This window comes from Ambystoma mexicanum, chromosome 2q (assembly GCF_040938575.1).
Source record: "Ambystoma mexicanum isolate Mex_15411 chromosome 2q, UKY_AmexF1_1, whole genome shotgun sequence".
Lineage (NCBI taxonomy): Eukaryota > Metazoa > Chordata > Amphibia > Caudata > Ambystomatidae > Ambystoma > Ambystoma mexicanum.
This window is the reverse complement of record NC_090924.1, coordinates 839,803,430-839,823,149: the sequence shown is the minus strand read 5'-3', so window position 1 is coordinate 839,823,149 and position 19,720 is coordinate 839,803,430. Positions and strand designations below refer to the sequence as shown.

The window sequence follows — 19,720 nt, the reverse complement described above, 5'->3', positions numbered from 1 at the left end:
TGTGCTAATACACAACATTGGCAAGATTCCAAACTGCAAACCCAACCTTGCAGTTACTGTGGAAGAGGAAATGCAAGTGTGGTAGAACAACAGTAGCGAGATTCTGTAGAGCAGAGCACATATCAAAGCCGAATAGGGGACTGCATACACAGGAGATGAGGAAAACTTTCAACATTAAACAGCGACAAAGGTTTACCTCGTCTCCAATTGATATGTTAGCGCACTTCCTGCCATTTTCTCCGGTACCATTCACTCCATTTTTACAATAAGACTTGTAGCTTATGGTGACTCCTTCAGGCAGCTTGCTGTTTTCCAAGATCACCTCTGAAGATAAAGACTAAAACATTGTGTCAGTTATTTTCAGTTTTAAAGAATGAATGGCCAAATACAAGGGAAGATGGGAGAACATTATATGCAGGATGTTTTCTGGTGGCTTTATTATAAAAATCCAGCTGGGTTCCGAGGGTCAACTAAGATGTTGTTAAATTAGAAAAGGTGTAGAAAGGCCTACACTGAAGTCTTGGAATGAATAAACTAAACTTCAAATCAGATAAATAATGCTCTAGTAAACATAACAGTTGTATTTGTAGCGCTCACGTTCACCCCTCAGGGGCATATTGGCACTATTGACAGATGTTTATTGTTACCCAACTTAATGTTACTCATTTTATCGACCTCGGAAGAATGTAGGGCTGAGTGGACCTGCTGGGATTCGAACCTATGACCATGGTTGGGATTGCCGGAATTACTGGCACCGGCGAGGCGAGCATTTATTTTCTGGTAGGGACCTGAACAACTGGCAGGTCAGGCCTGCCAGTAGATCACTGGCCCCACCGGCAAACTGGTGTTTGACTGGTACAGAAAAAATGCTGGTGCTAGAATTACTCACATTTTATTTCCACAGCAGGGAACTCCTAATGAGCCCATAAGTCTTATACACTGCTAACCCCATTGTCACGAAGCAATAAGCTTAGTAACACATATTTCAAGACCCTAACCCTAAAAGTAAATCTTGAATGACTATGGATGATCACTTTCTGGAGGCAGTGTACTGAAGGCTGGAAAATATGCATAATTAATGCTGGCTATACTATCACGCTAACAAGAAACTGCAGTTAAATTTGAAGTGCCCCAACCCTCCCAACAGTTCCCCCCCACTTTCCTCTATAATCAGGATATCCGTATTTCCCCCAGTAAAAAAGGTAAAGCACAACATGCAAAAACAAAGGGGCAGATACTTACATTATAAGAGTCGATAATCAAATGAATCACATTGCTGGAGTTTGACGAAAGTGTTCCGACGGCAGATTTTGGAATAAGATTTTTCAATTCCTTAGACAAAGCAAAAATAAAAAAAATTAAAGAATGCAGACTTGTGCTGAAATGAAGTTGGGTACCAGCCATTGAGGTTTGAAATTTCGTTGCAGCATGAAAAAAATAAAACAATCTCATTAGGTTCTCTAATGTAGTGAAAATAATGAAGCAAATGCACCAAATACAACAGTGACATTAGGATGTTTGCATAAGGTTACGATAGGATATATGATAAGGCATTTATAACGCGCCTATTCACAAGGGTTTCAAGGCGCGACGAGGCGAGAGAGGGGGAACAGAGGGAAGACAGACAACGATCCTACTAGGCCAGGTGTCATTCAGATCGCGCAAGTGCATCGGAAGGGGGAAAGTGCGGGGGTAAGGGGGTAGTGAAGTACATGGGATAATAGAATAAATAACAATAAGTAAAGTACGCCCAGCAGGTGGCAAGGGCAGGGGTAAAGGGTAAGGGCAGGCATCAGGTGTCAAGTGCTGGTAGTGGGCCTGTATGGATACAGAAAACAGTCCAAGTGCGGGGGTTGCCAGGAAGGCAGTGTAGGTGTGTGACTGGTAAAGGAGAGGACCTGGGCCTGAGATCAGAGGGTGGCCAGGTTACCAGTGCAATTTCAGTTTCAGCCAGGAAATCAGCGGGAGAGAGGAGGAGAAAAACCAGAAGCAAAGGTTTTGAGGTGCTTCCGGAACCGAAGATGGTTCTCCTAAAGTTTCAGGGGGGAAGGGAGGCTGTTCCAGAGGAAGGCCCCAGCCGAAGAGAGAGAGATCTACCACCAAATCGTTGCTTGGAGAAGCGACTGACCCCGAGGGAGTTGGAAACGGATGAGCGAAGAGCCTGAGAAGGAAGGTATTTAGGAAGAGAGTTGAAGGTTTTGAAGCCCCAGGCCCCAGAAGGCCTTCTGGACAATGCAGACGGTTTTGAACTTGATCGTCGCAGCCACTGGGAGCCAGTGCAGAGATTTCAGTCCTGTAGAGATACGATCCCTGGGCTTGAGGACAAGGACAAGTCTCGCAGTCCTGTTCTGGATGAGTTGCAGAGGGCGGAGAGTAGAAGCAGGCAGATTTAGAAAGAGGCTGTTGCAATAATGCAGCCTGGAGAGAACCAGAGCTCTGGAGACAGTGAGCTTCTGGGGGGAGGAAAGGAAGAATACCTCTGAGGAGGTGCAGCTGGTAGTGTGACTTCTTAGAGAAGTCAGATGTGAGGAGAGAAGGAGTGTGGATTTGAAGATGACCCCAAGGTTTGTAGCCTCACAGGTGGGAGCAGGAAGAAGGCCAAGAGAGGCTGGCCAGAGAGTGACAGGAAAAAAGGGTGTGGGTGTGGCAATGGGGAGAATCTTGGTCTTACTGGCACTAAGGCAGAGATCATTGGCGGCACACCACTCCTGGATGGTGGACAGACAGATGAGAGAGGGAGAAGAGGTGGCCGAGGGCAGCCTGAAAATGAGCCGAGTGTCATCTGCATAGCACTGGAAGTTGGGGCAGAGCGCGGCAATGCGGCGGGCAAGAAGTGCCAGGTATTGGTTGAACAGCCAGGGAGAGAGGTTAAGCCCCTGGGGAACACCACAGGTAGAGATGGAGGAGAGGTAGGACCCAAGTTGAACCCGGCAGGGTCTTAGTTTAGTTTATTATTTGTATGGCGCGCCATGCCCTGGATCATCAGGGCGCAAACAGACAAGGATATGCTCAACTTGGTTACAGTTACATAAGAATAATACGAGGGTGCAGAAATATGCTGAGCTTGGTTACAGATATGCTCAGCTAGTTGCACGTACATGAAATAAGCAGATAGTGTAGGCATCGACAGTGTTACAGTAAGCAATTATGTAGAAGGAGTGATCAAGGAACAGGGGAGCGGGGAGCAATCTCCTGCGTAGTCAAGGTCGCAAAATATGAATTATATACAGTTATGTACAGTGTGGCATATAGGATCACGCGAGTTAACTTAGTTGGCTGTCCTTGGCTCTTAACCACCTAGTTAGGTTCAGTCTAAAGTTTGCGAAGGGCTGGGGTTCTCTGATGTCATGAGGGAGGGAGTTCCATAACTGCGCAGCCTTAACCGGGAAGCTATTTTCTCCTATGGTGGAAAGTTTGAAGCGCGGAACTTGGTGGCATTTGGCGTTGGCTGATCTAGTAGGTCTGGAAGAGGTTCTTTTGCGTAATCTGTCCATGAGGTAGGGTGGAGCTTTGTTGTTAAGGCATTTGTGGGTGAGGGAGGCGATTTTGAGATGAATTTTGTCTGCGGTGGAGAGCCATTTGTATTCTCTTCTTATAGAGGATATATGCTTGTTTCTATTCATTTTGAGTGCTGCTCTCAAGGCATTATTCTGAAGGACTTGAAGTTTGTGGATGGTCTGTTAATTTGCCCCAATGTAGAGTCCATTACAATAGTCTAATTTGGAAAGTATCAAGGCTCTGGCAAGTGTAATGCAACTATCTGTGGAGAGGAATTGTTTGCTCGCTCTGATAAGTTTGCATGTGTATGCAGTGGCAGAAGCTAAGCAGTTAACTTGTTTGGTAAAGTTCATGGTGGCGTCTAGGTAGAATCCAAGGGTTTTCACTTTGTTGGCTACTTTTATGTTGTTCCCGTCGATAATTAAGTTGTCATAATCGGGGCTAAGTTTGGATATGTAGGAGGTGGTGCCTAGGATGATAAGCTCAGTTTTATCATCGTTCAGGCATAAGCCATGTGTGGCCATCCATGCCTGAACGATGCTATATATTCTGTTCACTAGGGCCAGGTCCTTGGCGTAGTCTCCCGAGAGTGGGAGGAGGATCTGGGTATCGTCTGCGTAGTTGGTGTAGGCGATACCCAGATGATCCATATCATCGAAGAGGGGCTTCGTGAAGACATTGTAGAGGGTGGGTGACACACAAGACCCTTGTGGTACACCGCAAGTTATGGGAATAGGATCTGCTGACGCTGATGGAGCGAAGACTCATGGTCCGGTTACTTAGGAATGACTTAATCCAGATTATGGCTTCTTTAGAGAAGTGGGCTGCAGAGTCCAGGTGACTACAGAGGACTGTGTGGTCCACTAAGTCGAATGCTGCTCATAGGTCCAGAAGGAGAAGTAGGGCAGCTTGGCCATTATCTCTGCATTCGTCTATTTGGGACTTAAGGTCTGTTAGCACTGTCTCGGTCCCATGTTGTGGGCGGAATCCTGATTGACGGGTACCAAGTAAGTGGTTAGACTCTACGAAGTTTTGTATTTGCATGTAAGCCACTTTATCTAGAATTTTTAGAAGAAAGGGCACAGTCGTGATGGGCCTAAAATTGGTCGGAATGGCAGGGTCAACGGTTTGTTTCTTTAGTAATGGCAGTACCCAAGATTCTTTTAAGTTGTTTGGGACTGAGCCTGAGGTAAAGGAGGAGTTGATTAGTTTAGTTATAAATGGTGCTAATTCTCTTGCAGCATCCTTGATGAGTTGTGCTGGGCATTGGTCGCCTTTGCAGTTGGACGGTTTAAGTCCCAGGATGACCTTTTCTACCTCTATGGTCGATACCTTAGAAAAGCAGAATCGGGCTTCAGTATTAGGCTCTGGAGGTGGCGCTGCGCTCTGAGGGATGTGGGGAGTTAGCGATGCCTTCTTGATGGCTATTTTGTAGATTTGCTACTTTATTTGTTAGAGCATGTTGTATGCTCGAGCACCATTTTTTTATCCTTAGTGCAGTTTTCTTGGGGTACAACGGGCGTTTCCAGTTCTTTCAGAATGCTGAACAGTTCTTTGACACTGGATTTTGAATTAGATATTCTAGTATTGTAGGTTTCTTGTTTGGCTAATAGTATTTCTCTCTTGTATTGGGAGGAGGCTTTGGAGAGGTTGAGCTTGTTTTTGACTGATGGGGAGAGTCTCCATATAGTTTCAAGTTTTCTTTTAGCCAGCCTGAGATTTTTTAAATGGGGAGTGAACCATGAATTGAGGTGTTTTTTAGGTTTGCCATTTCTAAGCTTGAGCGGGGCTATGTGATCAAGGGCTGAGGTCATGGCTACATTGTAATGTTCAACTAACAGATTTGGGTCCATACTGTCTGATAGTGAATTCAATATAGGTGTTATAACAGGCATCAGATTTTCCACGGTCATTAGTTTTTTGTTTCTCGTGGGCAGGGGTGGGGCAGGTGAGGACAGGGCAGTATCCCGGCTAGTTGTCACTGTGAATAATATCAGGTGGTGGTCAGTCCAGATCTGTGGTATAGAGTCCGTAATATTTACTTCACAATTATGTTCTGCTATCCAATCAAGGATACGACCTTTGTTATGGGTAGGTAATTCCACTTTTTGGGAGAATCAATTCAAGGTCAGAGCAATCGCTGTAGATTGGGTATCCTTGTTGTCATTGTAACCTAGATTAAAATCGCCTAGCACTATTGTTTGGGATGTATTTTTTAGGTTATTGGACAGGGCTGTTGAGATGTCCTCGGCAAATGTTCCGATGGGACCTGGGGGTCTATAGATGAGGATGATGTTTAGGGTTTGGGAATTGGCAATGGCTATTTTGACCGTGAGGCATTCACAGGATGGTATAGTGGTAGTGGTGATGATCCTCATGTCCAGGCTAGTTTTAGCTATGATTGCTAGACCTCCACCTCGGGAGGTGAGTCTGTCCGCTCGCAGAATTGTATAGTTATCTGGGACTGCTAGTGATAGGGCAGGGCCTGCCGCATCATGTAGCCAGGATTCTGAGATGGCCAGGAAGTCTAGGTTGTCTGTAAGAATGATATCTGATATCTCTGTAGCGTGTGCGTCTAGCGACCTGGTGTTTATAAGCGCACCTTTGAGATAAGGATTATGGTCGGTGTTGTGGCTACCTTTGGTTGTCCGTTTGGTGTCGTTTATTCTAGGTCTGTTGGGCTTGGACTGTTTATTGGTGGGTTCTGCAATACCCTTCAAGGGTAACTGTGTTTTGTTTAGAAGTTTAAGTAGTTCGACTTTCTTGGCTGGTGGCTCATGTAGTTTGGACAGGCGAGCGAGTAGTCTCAGGTTTCTGTCTGCAATATTACATGACCTATGTAAGATGGTGTTCCCTGGATAAAGGGTCATTTTAGGTCCAGTATTGGGTTGTTGTATGTTGAGCATGAAAGGGTGGGTAAGAGGGGTGGAATATGACGTGGCGCAGGGCCTAGGAATGTGATTGTACTCCTAGTGTGGTGAAGAAGGCGATATGCAAGGGTAGCCAGGGTGGCCTGTAGGCAGGACTCAGGGTGTACATGCTAGGTGGCTGAGTAGAGGCAAGTTGGGTTCAGTGGTGGTTAGAGAGTGGCTAAGACTCTGTAGGCTAGATGCAGGTATCAGGCTAGGTACAAATTCAATAGCAGTTTGAAGTGGCCAAAGACAGGCAGGCTAGATGCAGGTAACAGGCTAGGTACAACAACAATAGCAGTATAACATGGCCCAAAAAAAACCTCAGTTGGGCGCAGTGTCAGATCGCATGACATAGATGGCTTAGGGCCAATTAATGGGTTCAATGTGAGCAGCAATTACCAATGGCAGGCTCATATTGACAGACATTACATTAATAATCAATGGTATACCGTCTGGTAGTCAGAAGTAAAGTGGCATGTATTGGGAAATATTAATGGATAGTTTGTGCTCATGAGAAGTAGCTGGGAGATATGGTCACTGCGAGTGGCTGTGTGATGCAAAGTTTAGGGCGTAGGTAGACTGTACCTTAGTTTTTTGATTTGGCATCAGTTCCGGTTGTGCAGGGGTTCGTGCAAGAGGCAAGATCAGGCAAGGACAGGCAAAGACAGGAAGTTGCCTTTGTTCCTGCTTGCCTTCGTTCCGGATGCTGGCTCACGCCTCCCGGCTCCGGATTGGCTGGATAAAGATGAAATAGGCCAATCAGGGGGTTCGTGGGCAGGCAGGCTGGAGGTGCAGAACAAATTAAAGGCCATCAGGAAACTAGGTCGCCATCTTGGAAAGGCCGTGACGTGCGTTACACAGGTGCATGCAATGTGGAATTGCCTTTTAAGGCAGCTTCGGTCGCTTCTCGCGGCTGGGGATGGTTTGCACGGTGTTGGCGTGCAGATCCCACGCTCGTGAGGGATGATGTCGCTGGTGCGGGTCCAGTCGGCAGAAATGGGCACAAATAAGCCCGGGGCTTACCTTGATGAAGGGAAGCTCCTGCTTCACCTTCACAAGGCGGTGCACTGCTCCGGCAGTGAGGAGGGGAGCTCCTGCTCCATACGAAGGAGGGGGTGAATGGAACAGGCAATCAGGTCGATCAGAGAGAAAAGAAGTCAGCCAAGCCAGGGCCTGACCGGTGATCCCCAGGTTATCAGACGGTTGAGCAGGATGGCATGGTTCACCGTGTCAAACGCAGAAGAGAAAGTAAGAGGAGGACACAGGGGGTATTGGAATCAAGGTTGGAGAGCAGGTCTTCACGGATGTTCAGGAGAACAGTTTCCGTGCTTCTGGCAGCTCTGAAGCCAGACTGATGCTCATGGAGACAACCAACAGATTCAGTGTGGAGATTGAGCTGGGAGATGGTCAACTTTTCCAAGAGTTTGCCCAGGAAGGAGTGATGGAGATTGGGCGATAGTTAGCCGGGCAGGACAGGTCGGCAGAGGGGTTCTTAAGAAGAGGGTGCACAAGAGTGCTTCAGGGGGGGAAGGGAAGACTCCAGTGGCAAAGGAGTGGTTGCAGAAGTCGGCCAGGGCAGGAGCCAGGGAGTCAATGTGGTCCTTGATGGTTTTGGTGGAACAGGGAAGAACCTGTTTTGATAAGAATTTCATAGATCGGACTTGTCTAGAAACCTCGGCTGGGGAGAACAGGGGAAAGGTAGAGAAGGAGGGAGGAGAGGAAGCCGAAGAAGGGCCAGAGGAAGAGCAGGGAGTAGAGGGCAGAAGGGGAGAGGAGGAGAGAGAGGACATGATGTCCTGAGTTTTAGAGATGAAATGAGAAGCCAGTGCCCTGCAGAGGGAAGGGACAGGAGAGGTAGAGCCTGCGGCAGGATTGGCCAGTTCCTTGCAGATTTTAAGAGTTCAGCCGAGCTGTTGGATGCCGCAGAGACGCAGGCTTGGATGTGAGCTCTTAGTGCGGACAGAGAGCTAGTATTGCCTTTGGAGAAGGCAGCAGGCCAGTTTGTCAGAGGATGTACATGAAGCACACCATTTCCTCTCAGCCACCCTACACTTGGTTTAAGGGTGACAAGGTCTGAGTCGTACCAGGAGTTGCACTTGGCTTTCGGCGGATCCTCATGCCAGGGGCAAGAACATCAAGAGTGTCAGATATAGCAGAGTGGAGCATGGAAAGGGCTGCGTCAGGGTGTGAGTCAGCCAAAGGGGAAGAGGGAATGAGAAAGTGGTGGTGAAAGCCTCAACTGACGCACGCTTCATGGGTCGAATGACCGAGAAGGTGGGTGGCAGCGATGGAGCTGGCTTGGCCTGAGGGGTAGGGGGTGAGCTGGGAGTAAAGGAGAAAGTGATCACTCCAGGAGAGAGGAGTGGTGAGAGGGATAGAAAGGGGAAGGTCAGAGGAGATCAGACATCCAGAGTACGCCCTGCAGAGTGAGTCGGGCCAGAGGGGAGAATAGAGAGAGCGAGAGTCGCAAAGGTCACGAAAGAGTCCAGAGGAAGGACAGGAAGCATCCAGGTAGATGTTGAAGTCTCCAAGAAGGAGTGTAGTGGGCGTGACCAGGACGGAAAAGGAGAGGTCTGCCCACTCAGAAAGGAAGGAGGAGATCTGACCAGGTGGCTGATAGATAGTAGCCACAGTAAGAGAATGGCTAGGAGGGAGAGAGCCTGCAGACGAGGCATTCAAAAGAGCAGTAGGCCTGCGTAGGAATGACAGAGGTAGGAATCCACCCAGGGAAGATCAGGGCTACACCCCCTCCGGAATGGTTGGACCTGGGCGCAGAGAGGATCTTGGAGCCGTCAGAGAGGAGAGTGCCAAAGCTTGTGACAGAGCAGGCCGTGAACCATGTCTCGGTGAGACAGAGGACATCGAGTTCAAGTTCCTCCAGAAGGTGGCAGATGTCAGGAGTGTTTGACAGCTGAGCGAGAGTTAAGAGTGGCAATATGGAGAAGGTTGGCGTCCTTGAAAGACTTCAGGGGAGGGGACAGATCAGAGGTACGCCCTGCAGAGGTGTAGAAGAAGCCTGAAGGGGGGCAGGGGGGGCAGAAAGGGAAGGTGGAGAGGGCAAGGTAGCCAAGGAGGAGGCAACAGGGGGAGGCGAGGAAACCGTGGAGGGGTGGGGGAGAGGGGACAGCATGAGAAGAAAGGAAACTGATGAGGCGTGGAAGTGTCCATCGAAGAGAAGGTTGGCCTGAGGGCCTTGGACCAAGACCATGCCATTCACAAATGATGATGACCTTAGAGGAGTGTCACCATTAATGGGAGAAGAAAATTAGAGCAGAGACCATATGTAGGGTCCATAGGTCTGGTGAGGGAACGACAAAGAGCATGTCAGTGAATATTTGCCTGGAGGCGGCACTGGTATAGGTGTCAGCGATGGGGAGACCGGGGAGGAGACCAGGATGTCCTTTTTAAACACTATATTTAGTGAGGAGAGCAGGATAGTCGATAGAGAAGCAGTTTGAGAAAATAGGAGAGAGAGCACCATAGAGTAGGTAGGGAGAGGAGAGAAGAGAAGAGAACATGAGAGGGAGAACACCAGGGAAGGACACAGGCAGGGTGCAACAGGACAACAGACACTCAGATTTAAAAGACAATCACAATGCAGTTTTAAAGACAGGAGAAAAAGACCTGCCTAGGTTTGAGAGTCCCTATAGAGGGGAAAAGGCATAGGTTTCACAATGCAATCTTAAATACTGTCACAATGCAATTTTAAAGACAGGGAAAAAAGACGCACCCAAGTTCGAGGTGTGAGTGTCTGCTAGGTGGTCAGGTCAACCCTGGTGAAGGCTGGCCACTTGCATCCCATGCAGACACCGTCTAGAGCGGCCTCAAAGGAGCGGCCCTTTGCCTAGGGGCCCTTAGCCGCAGGGGGCTGCCCAGGGAGGGTCAGTAATGGTCACCAAGTCCACCAATCACAGGGGGGGGGCGGGAAGGGATCAAGGAAGTGGAAGCAACCCATGAGTGGCACAAGCAAACGCTAAAGCTACAGTTTATCTATATATGGTATCAGTGTCCTGTCTTTTGGGTGGTAGGTTAAGTCCTGGTGATTGATACACACATGGTTGCATGGATCAGTAGATTTTCAAGTTCTTTCCCAGTGACTGTTAGGCAAAATTATATGTAGTAACCCTGTGGGAGACTACACCTGCCTTGTCCTCTTGGCAATAGGTTACCCAACCTTTGGTATAGGCCTGTACTACATAAGTTGTTACAGTGACTGAGCAGCCAGGCTTATCTCAAGAAGGGGTCAATGTGACTTGAAGGGTTGTAACAGATTCACAGTGACATGTATTCAAATAACACTTGTACTCAAGGTTTCTTGATTAAAATATTTTTTTATTAATTTAACAGTCAGTTTTAAAGTAAACCTTCTTTAGAAGGGAGCAATATGCAAGACTTAAATACACAACAAACTCACACTCCTTCAGTTCATCTAAGTAGATACCTTTTTGGGAAGACAGACACACACACACCCCTGAGGTGACTTCAATTGCTAGGATACTGGACATTAATATATCACTCTTTGCACTTAAAATGCACTACTGAAGTTATGGCAAAAAGTTAAAGTTTAGGGAAGGAAACAAAGGTTAACACGTTTCTCCAAACAGTGAAGTACTTCACAAACCCCCAATGAAATCTAGGTTAACTCGTGCCCAGATATAAAAGTAAGGTATGTATGACTTTGAGGGACAGTAAACAAAGTCAGAGGGTAAGAAGAGTCCTCAGGGAGCGAGGACAGCCAATGTCAATTGAGCAAAGTCTAGGGGAGCTCAGGCAGTTCATGAAGATCGCACAAAAGTCTTGCACAACGTTAGAGTTTTTTTAGTAAAATAATCACTGTTGGGCCACAAGCTGGGAGGCTTGTTAAAAGCAAAGATGCAAGCAACTCTGCAAAGGGAAGCAAATGCAAGTCTCCAGTGAGAGCAAGCAAGCTACACACAAGAGGCAAGTACCCCCTACTTAAACAGTACCTGGAGTCTGAAGAAAAAAAGGTTCCAGCTGGCTTCTGTTCCTTTTGTAGTCCTGCAGATCCTATTCCTGGGCCTCAGTCGTGGGGACAAGAGGGAGGACGTCTGGGGACTCCTGCACTACGGTTTGAAGGTCGGTGGTAGCAACTGCTCAATTCAGATCAGCAGGTCTTCGCGGTTTCAGCTACTCACAAATAGGTCCACCACGGTTCTTGGACGCCTTGTGTACTTTCCTTGCTTCTGGGGTCTAGCACTCTGAATTGGAATTGAAAAGGTTGAAAGCTCAAACTGAAGCCGAACATCAGATGCTCTTAATATGAAAAGATTGTCTACCAAAACTGCGTAGTCCTTTCCGGGCTTCTCTAGTCGATTAGACATTCAGAGCTTCAGCACTGCAGCAGGGCTTCACCGGGCAAACAAACGGTCCAGGAGGGTGCAGCAAGCTTCTCTTGCAGTTTCTTCTTCGTTCCTTCGTCCAGTGGTCAACTCTGCCTTCCTTACAAAAGACCTCACCTTTTATGCAAGTTGTTCACATTCATTCTCAGCATAGCTGTCACTCACAGCAGGGTGGCTGTTTTCCAAGGACATCCAGCCGGCCAATCCCCTTTGGGTGCATTCCTGTTACCAAGGAGACTAAGCACAGGGAGTTTCGGGCACCTCCCTCGCGTCCTGCCCTGCCAGACACTAGAGCCTGAGGCGGGCTTCACCACTGAATCATGCCAAAGACAAAACGAACAAAGGGACAAATCCTGGTTTGGCGCACAAGTTATGTCTCAAGAAGGACCTTACCAACAAGAAGAAGAAAAAAAAAAAAAAGAAGACCAGGGCCATTTTGACAAAATGGGCACCCATGGTTGCAATACTGCAGCCGAGGATTCAGCCTGTGGTAAGTAGAGTAGAGGGAGGCAGACTTAGCAAGAGGCTGTAGCAGTAGTCCAGTCTCTTTCTCCAGGATAAAAAATAAGTCCTACAGTCCAGCAAAAAGAGCTGGGGGTCTAAGGTTAGAAGGGAGTTAAACAAATTTATGAGATTTCTCCCCAACACTTCTTTTGGATAAACTACTCTTTCCAAGAGCAGTGCAGTGAAATTGACTTTACTTACATTTGTAACTTTCTAGACCCAGCACACACTATCTTACAATAGGGTGCTGGAGGGGTTACTTAGTATCCCATTTGTCTAGTTTCTCAAGTAACCTTTTTAGGTTACCCTTTCTACAATTAATGGCTGGTGGCAGCAGTTTACTTTTTCCTACCATTGTTTGTTTCTACCGCGGGCTGCAATTGCAGCTGCAGTAAAGCACCCGTGGGTGCCCATTTTGTCAAAATGGCCCTGGTCTTTTTCTTTCTTTTCACCATTTCTTGTTTGAAAGGTCCTTCTTGAGAGTTACTCTGCGCGCCAAACCAGGTTTGTTCCCTTTGGTAGTTTTGTTTTTGGCGGGATTCACCTGTGAAGCCTGCCTCTGGCTCCAGCATTTCCGGCCCGACAGGCAGTGAGGGAGGTGCCCGAAACTCCCTGTGCTTAATCCCCTTGGTTACAAGGACGCACCCAAGGGTGATTGGCTGGCTGCCCTTGCAGGACAGACACCCTGCTGTGTGAGTGACAGCTAGGCTGCAAATGAATGGGAGAAACCTTCATAAAAGGCAAGGTCTTTTGCTTGGAAGACCGAGTCGACCACTGGACGAAGTAATCCAAAGATGAACTTGGAAGAGACACCTGCTGCAACTCCTGCACCATTGGTTTGCCTGGTGAAGCCCTGCTGCAGTGCTGAAGCTCCGAATTTGCCTCAACTAGATAACCCCTGCAAAGGAATATTTCTCCCCTTGGCTTGGTGGGGCCAATCTACCCCAAGACGAACTCATCTGGAAAGCCTCTCGGAGCTGGTTGTACTTCCCTTGCTGCTGCAGGAACCGATTGCCAGGTAGAGGAACACCAAAATAGAGTATATCGTTTTTTAGTCTGACTCTATATACAGGAAAATCCTCCAGACTCACATGAAGCAGGACTGACCAAGCCTGAGCCACCTCAGCAGAGTGCTGGACCCCAGATGCGAGGAAAGTCAATAAGGTATACAAGAACTGTGGTGGTGCAATTCGCGAGAAGCTGAAATCGCGAAGTGGCGCTGATCTGAAGTTTGCCCTTTGTTGCTGCTGACCTTCAATTCGTAGTGCAGGAGTCCCCAGACATCCTCCCTCTTGTCCCCACGACTGAGAACCAGAAACAACAGGATCTGCCATACTACTGGAACAGAAGCCAGCTGGAACCAATTTCTTCAGACCTAAGGTACTGTAAACTAAGGGGTACTTACCTATTGTCGTGCAGTCTTGCTAGCTCTCAGTTGAGACTGTCTTGGTTGCCTTTTGCAGAGTTGCTTGCAGCTTTGCCCTTCACAGGCCTCCCAGCTTGTGGCGCAACAATGATTTCATTTTCTGCAAAGATTTCTAAAACATTGTGCAAGACTTTTTACTTACCTTCAAGAAGTGCTTCAGCTCCTCTACACTTTTGCTCAATTGACACTGGCTGTCCTGGCTCACCAAAAGAGTCTTCTAAACCTCTTACTTTGTGCTTTAACTATCCCTCCAAAGAGTCCCACATTCTATAACTTGTGTAGCTGGGAAAGGGTTAATTTACATTGCACGGGGGTGGGGGGTTGAAAAGTACTAACCTGCTTAAGAATATTTGTTAACCACTGTTTTATTCCCTAAACTTTTCCTTTTTACACCAAACTCTGTATTGCTCTAAATGTACCAGTGATATATCAATGTCCACATTGACCTAGTTATTTAAGTTACCTCAGTGTGTAGGAAGTGTGTGTGTGCCATCCCAAATGGGCATCCGATTTATTGAAATTGAGTGTATTTGTTTAAGTATATTTGTGTTACCTATTTTGCTCCCTTCTAAAGAAGGCTTATTTAACCGACTTAAATTAATAAATTATTTTTTAATCAAGAAACCTTGAGTGTAAGTGTTTATTTGGATACTTGTCACTGAATCTCTATGTTCCAACCCTACAGCTCACATTGACCCCTCTTGAGATAAGCCTGGCTGCTCAGTCACTCAACTTGTGTACATGCTTATACCAAAGGTTGGGTTAACTATTGCCAAGAGGTCAAGGCTTGTGCAGTCTCCCACAGAGTACTGCATACAATCTTGCCTAACACGGAGAAGGTATTTCAACCTTAGCAGAAATCCAAAGGATTTCTCTGTGACACTGCACTGAGGGTGCTGTGTGTCACTATACAAAAAGATGATTCCTATGGAGTTTGTCAGACTCCAAAACCAAATGAAACTGGGTTCAAAGAACAATACGATAGAGTGGGGAAAAAGGTCTCACTCTCTCCAGGATAAAAATTAAAAGACCTAAAGTCCAGCAAAGGAGCTGGGGGTATCAAGGTAGAAGGGAATTAGCACATAATTCTCCCCAACTGACTCACTGTTTTGCCTAAATCGACTTTTCTATATTATATGTTTAAATAAACATTTAAACATTTATGTAATTCTTTCATATCTATTTTTTTAAAGTGCATTAATTCTTTAATTTCTGAAAATACATCTACAGAGCCCTCTTTTTTTGATGTACTACTAATGAGAATGTCCAAGTCCATGAAGTGAAGGCAACCACAAAATGGGATTGTAAAGTGCCAACAAATTATAGTATCATTGACATTATAGCTGATTGACAGCTAGGCTGGAATGAATGGGAGAAACAAGCATAAAAGACCAGGCATTTTGGCTTGGAAGGCAGAGTCGACCACTGGAAGAAAAAATCTGAAGAACTTGGGAGAGACCTGCTGCAACTCGTGGACCATTGGTTTCCCAGGTGAAGCCCTGCTGCTGTGCTGAAGCTCTGAATTCGCCTCGACTAGAGAAGCTCTGCAAGGACGACTTTTCCCCTTGAGTTGGTGGGACCAATCAATTGAAATGTGAACTCGTTTGAACATCCTCTCTAAGCTGGCTGTACTTCCATTGCTCGAACCCAAGTGCCAGGGAGAGGCACACCAAATCGGGTGGCTCACCTTTAAGTCGGACCCGAGCGCTAGGAAGATCCCCTGGACTTCCCTGATGCAGGACTGACCAAGCTTGAGCCACCTCAACTGAGTGCTGGACCCCAGAAGCAAGGAAAGTGTGAAGTGGCATCCGAGAACCGCAGTGTTGCTATTTGCTGTCAGACACGAGGAGCTGAAACGCAGAAGTGCTACTGAATTGAAGTTGGCCCTTTACTGTCGCTGACCTTCCCGTTGTGTTGCACGAGTCCCCAGAAGTCCTTCCTCGTCCCCACTACTGAGGCACATGAACAAAAGGATCTGCAGAGCCACAAAGGAACATAATCCAGCTAGAGTTGCATGCATCTTCTACACCTCACATGCCTCCCAGTTTATGGCCCTACTTTGACTCTACTTTTTCTACAAAGATTACTAAAACATTGTGCAAGACTTACTACCTGCAACAATTGCTTCAGGTCACCTAGATTTTTGCTCAATTGACATTGGTTGGCCAGGCTCCCTAACTGACTCTTCTCCGCTCTGAATGTGTGTTTTTACCTGCCTTCAAGGAAAGGGTTAACTTACTTTGCATTGGGGTGGTTCAAAAGTACTTACCTGCTTCAGATTATTTGTGTGATCTCTTGTTTTATTCTGAAATCTCTTTACTTGGACACTCATCTCAGTATTGCTCTAAACTTACCAGTGATATATTAATGTCCACAGTGTCCTAACTATTTAAGTCACCCGAGGGTGTAGGAAATGTCTATGTGCCATCCCAAATGGGTAATTGCTGATTTAGAGAGTTTAAGAGTGTGTATCTTGGAGTGTATTTTGTGTGTTATTATATTGCCCCTTCTGAAGAAGGCTTATTCAAACTGTTAAAATAAATTGTTTAATCAAGAAACCTTGCGTGCAAGTGTGTATTTGGATACTTGTCACTGTGAATCTCTGAGTAACCACCCTACTGCTCACATTGACCCCTCTTGAGATTTGTCTGGCTGCTCAGGCACACTACCAACCTGTGCAGTACAGACTTATACCAAAAGGTTGGGTTCCTATTTCCAGGAGGTCAAGGTTGTTGAAGTGCACCCAAAGGTGCAAAACCTGCCAAACACTGGTGGCAGGCGGTGAGGATCTATTGTAGAGTTATTACACTAAGTATTTGCTTTGCTTTTGTTCAACTAAAACCTTCACAAGGCTAAGCTCCACTAGAACAGCAATTGCAGCATGCCAAATATGGATAACTTCAGTTAAGCCCTGATCATTTTAACAGTAGATCAACTGAAAGAAATGTGTAAATTTAAGAATCGCCCTGTTAAAAGGAAAATTAATTGATTGCAAGATTGTTGAATCATCAAAGTCTGGGTAGTACGCCTGTCACACTTACTAACCCAGGAAATGTGGAAATTGATAATGAGGATGATAATTCATAGTCTAACTCGAATGTCTTAGAAGAGCCAGAGGAGGGAGAGGAGCCCTCCTTTGCCTCAGCAGGCTCTTTTGTCTCAACCTTTAGCCACTGGGACCCCACAAGGTCCATCACTGAGGCCAGAATATGTGTCTCTTGAGAAAATGTGACTTGAATTGGAATTTAAAAGGTTACAAGCCCTAGCTGAAGCCAAACATCAGGCCATCAAACTCATGGAATTGGAAATGCAACATGCTCTTAAAACGAAGATTGTCTGTTTCCCTCCCAGAGTCCTCTAGATCTTCCAGTCCAAAGAGGCCTCGCCTACCCAAAGAAGTAGTGAGCACGTATGATGTGAAACTTGATATTTTGGATTGGCTGGGTGCTTTTGAATACAATCATGGGATTCAGGGTCTCACAGGGAATCAGTTGACTCCTTGGCTTTTGTCTAAGCTCCCCCAGGTTGCAACTGATGCTGTAATGGAGGTGGAGGAACTTGAAAGATTGGAGTATGAGAATGTTAAGCTAGCTTTGATGGGAAAACTCCTTCCCAGTACCTTAAGAGCTTTAGGACCCTCAAAAAGACTGATGGTACCCCTTGGGCTACCTGGGTGTGTGAATGTTTGAAAAACTTTGATGGTTGCATTAAGGGTTACAGAGTGAACTCCTTTGAAGGAATCTGAGATCTGTTTTTTGTTGGAATCTATTTTTGATGCCTGCTCTCCTGATCAGACACAGCACTTGGCTGACTCAAAAGAGATTGATCCCAAGAAGTTAGCAAAGGCTGCCGACTTGTGGTTTGCCAACAGGGCCACTCAAGGATTCTGGAGCCACTCACAAAAAGGCGGTGTTAGCCAAGATTGTACGCAGTACCCTTTGGGTGCACAACAACCCTGACCTGGCAATAGGAACCCAACCTTTGGTATAAGTCTGTACTACACAGGTTGGTAGCGTGTTGAGCAGCCAGGCTTATCTCAAGAGGGGTCAATGTGAGCTGTAGGGGAGTTGCAGAGATTCACAGTGACAAGTATTCAAATAAATTATTACACACAAGGTTTCTTGATTAAACAGTTATTAATCAGTCAGTTAGAGTAAGCCTTCGTCAGAAGGTGCAATATAATAGTAACACTCAAATACACTTAAAAAATACACACTTAGTTTCTAAATCAGCAAATACCCATTTGGGATGGCATACAGACACTACCTAAAGCCTGGGGAGATTTCAATAGTTAGGGTGCTGCTGACATTAATGTATCACAGTTGCATTTAGAATCAGATTTAGAAGTATGTCAAAGGAAAAAGGTGATTGGAATAAAACAAGAGATCACACAAATAATCTGAAGCAGGTAAGTACTTTGGTAACCCTCAATGCAAAGTTAGTTAACCCTTTGCTGGAAGGAAGGCAAAACATATATAACAGAAGAGAGAAGTCATTCCGGGAGCCAGGCCAGCCAATGTTAAGTTAGCAAAAGTCAAGGTGAACTGTAGCACTTCTTGCAGGTTAGTAAAAGTCTTGCACAATGTTTTAGAAGTCTTTGTAGAATAAGAAGAAATCAAAGCAGGGCCACAAGCTGATTAGGCTTGTGAGGTAATGAAGCTGGTAACAACATTACAGAGGCAACCGAGACAAGCCTCTAACGAGGACAAGCAAGGTGGCACAACAAGAGGCAAGATCTCTCAGACTTGACAGTACCTTTAGATTGAAGAAAAGTGCAGCAGGTGGCTCCTGCTCCTGTGCAGCTCTGCAAATCCTAGTGTTCCCGAGCCTCAGTCGTGGGGACAAGAGGGAGGACTTCTGGGGACTGCACTGCAATGGGACAGTCACCGACCGCAACCGGCATTCTTAAAACAAGTGGCGCTTCGGTGTTTCAGCTCCTCGCGTCTACCGCAAATAGCAACACCGCAGTTCCTGGCTGTCGAGGTGGGCTTTCCTTGCATCTGGGGTCCCGCACTTTGTTGAGGGGGCTCAGGATCAGCCAGTCTGGCTTCCTGGGAGTCAGGAGGATCTTCCTGGAGCTCTTGGCCAGCTTAAAAGCAAAGTACACATCTGGTGTTCATCTGCCTGGTGTTAGGCAAAGTATGTATGCAGTACCCTCTGGTACCACTACAAACAACTATGACTACAGGTATAGGCACCCCAACCTTTGGTATAAACTTGTATTACACAGTTTTGGTAGCGTGTTGAGCAGCCAGGCTTATCTCAAGAGGGAATGCGAGCACGTAAGGGCGTTACACAAAGGTCTACAATGACAAGTATTCAGATAAACACTTCTACTCAAGGTTTCTTGGTAAAACACTCAATGTATTACACAATCATTTATAAAGCATTCACTAAATGAGGCAACCAATATCACACACAAATGATACAATAGTGATTACTAAGCAGTTGAGCTCCCTTGAAGCAAGAACAAAATAGCATTGAAGTAAGAGCAAAAAGGCATAAGTTAATAAAACGAATATTACAGTTACTTTAAAACAGTGCAAATAGTTTAAATACACCAGAGGAGTTGATTCAATGCAATAGGTAGGCCAAAGTCAATGGGCTAGTGTCTTAAGTAAAAACGGTTCTGGTATTTAAAATGGAAAAGTCTTTGCCACAGTTAGTTAACGGAAGGGTTTGTATGTCGGGTCACAAGCTGACTAGGCCTGCAAGTTGCCAAAGTTCCACGAACTTCGCAGTGAGCGGCAAGTTCTCTCGGATCGGTTTTCACAGTACCTTATATTGAAGAAAAAGATGCAGCTGAAGACTTCTGTTCCAGGCAGTTCCTGCAGATCTCGCTGTTCCTGAGCCTCAGTCGTGGGGACAAGAGGGAGGACGTCAGGGGACTCTTGCACTGCACAGGGACGGGTCACAAAGCTGGCAAATCCGGTTGCTGTTCTTCAAGCACACAAGCTGGTATCCTTCTCCCTGGTTAATCCTAACCAGCTCCAAGAACGTTATCCAGGTGGCATACAAGT

The 19,720-nt window shown here is 46.3% G+C and overlaps 1 protein-coding gene across 2 annotated transcripts in view; it reads right to left on the bottom strand.

Annotated features, from left to right (window-relative positions):
* LOC138569772 (integrin beta-1) overlaps positions 1-19,720 on the bottom strand; it is a 420,457-nt gene that overhangs the window by 157,187 nt on the left and 243,550 nt on the right. For both annotated transcript variants that reach the window (XM_069648057.1, XM_069648056.1), the window contains exons 9-10: positions 1,243-1,332; positions 197-337 (exon numbers count right to left, since the gene is read on the bottom strand). In XM_069648057.1, the coding sequence (XP_069504158.1) occupies positions 197-337; positions 1,243-1,332 (231 nt within the window). The remainder of the gene's footprint in view (positions 1-196; positions 338-1,242; positions 1,333-19,720) is intronic.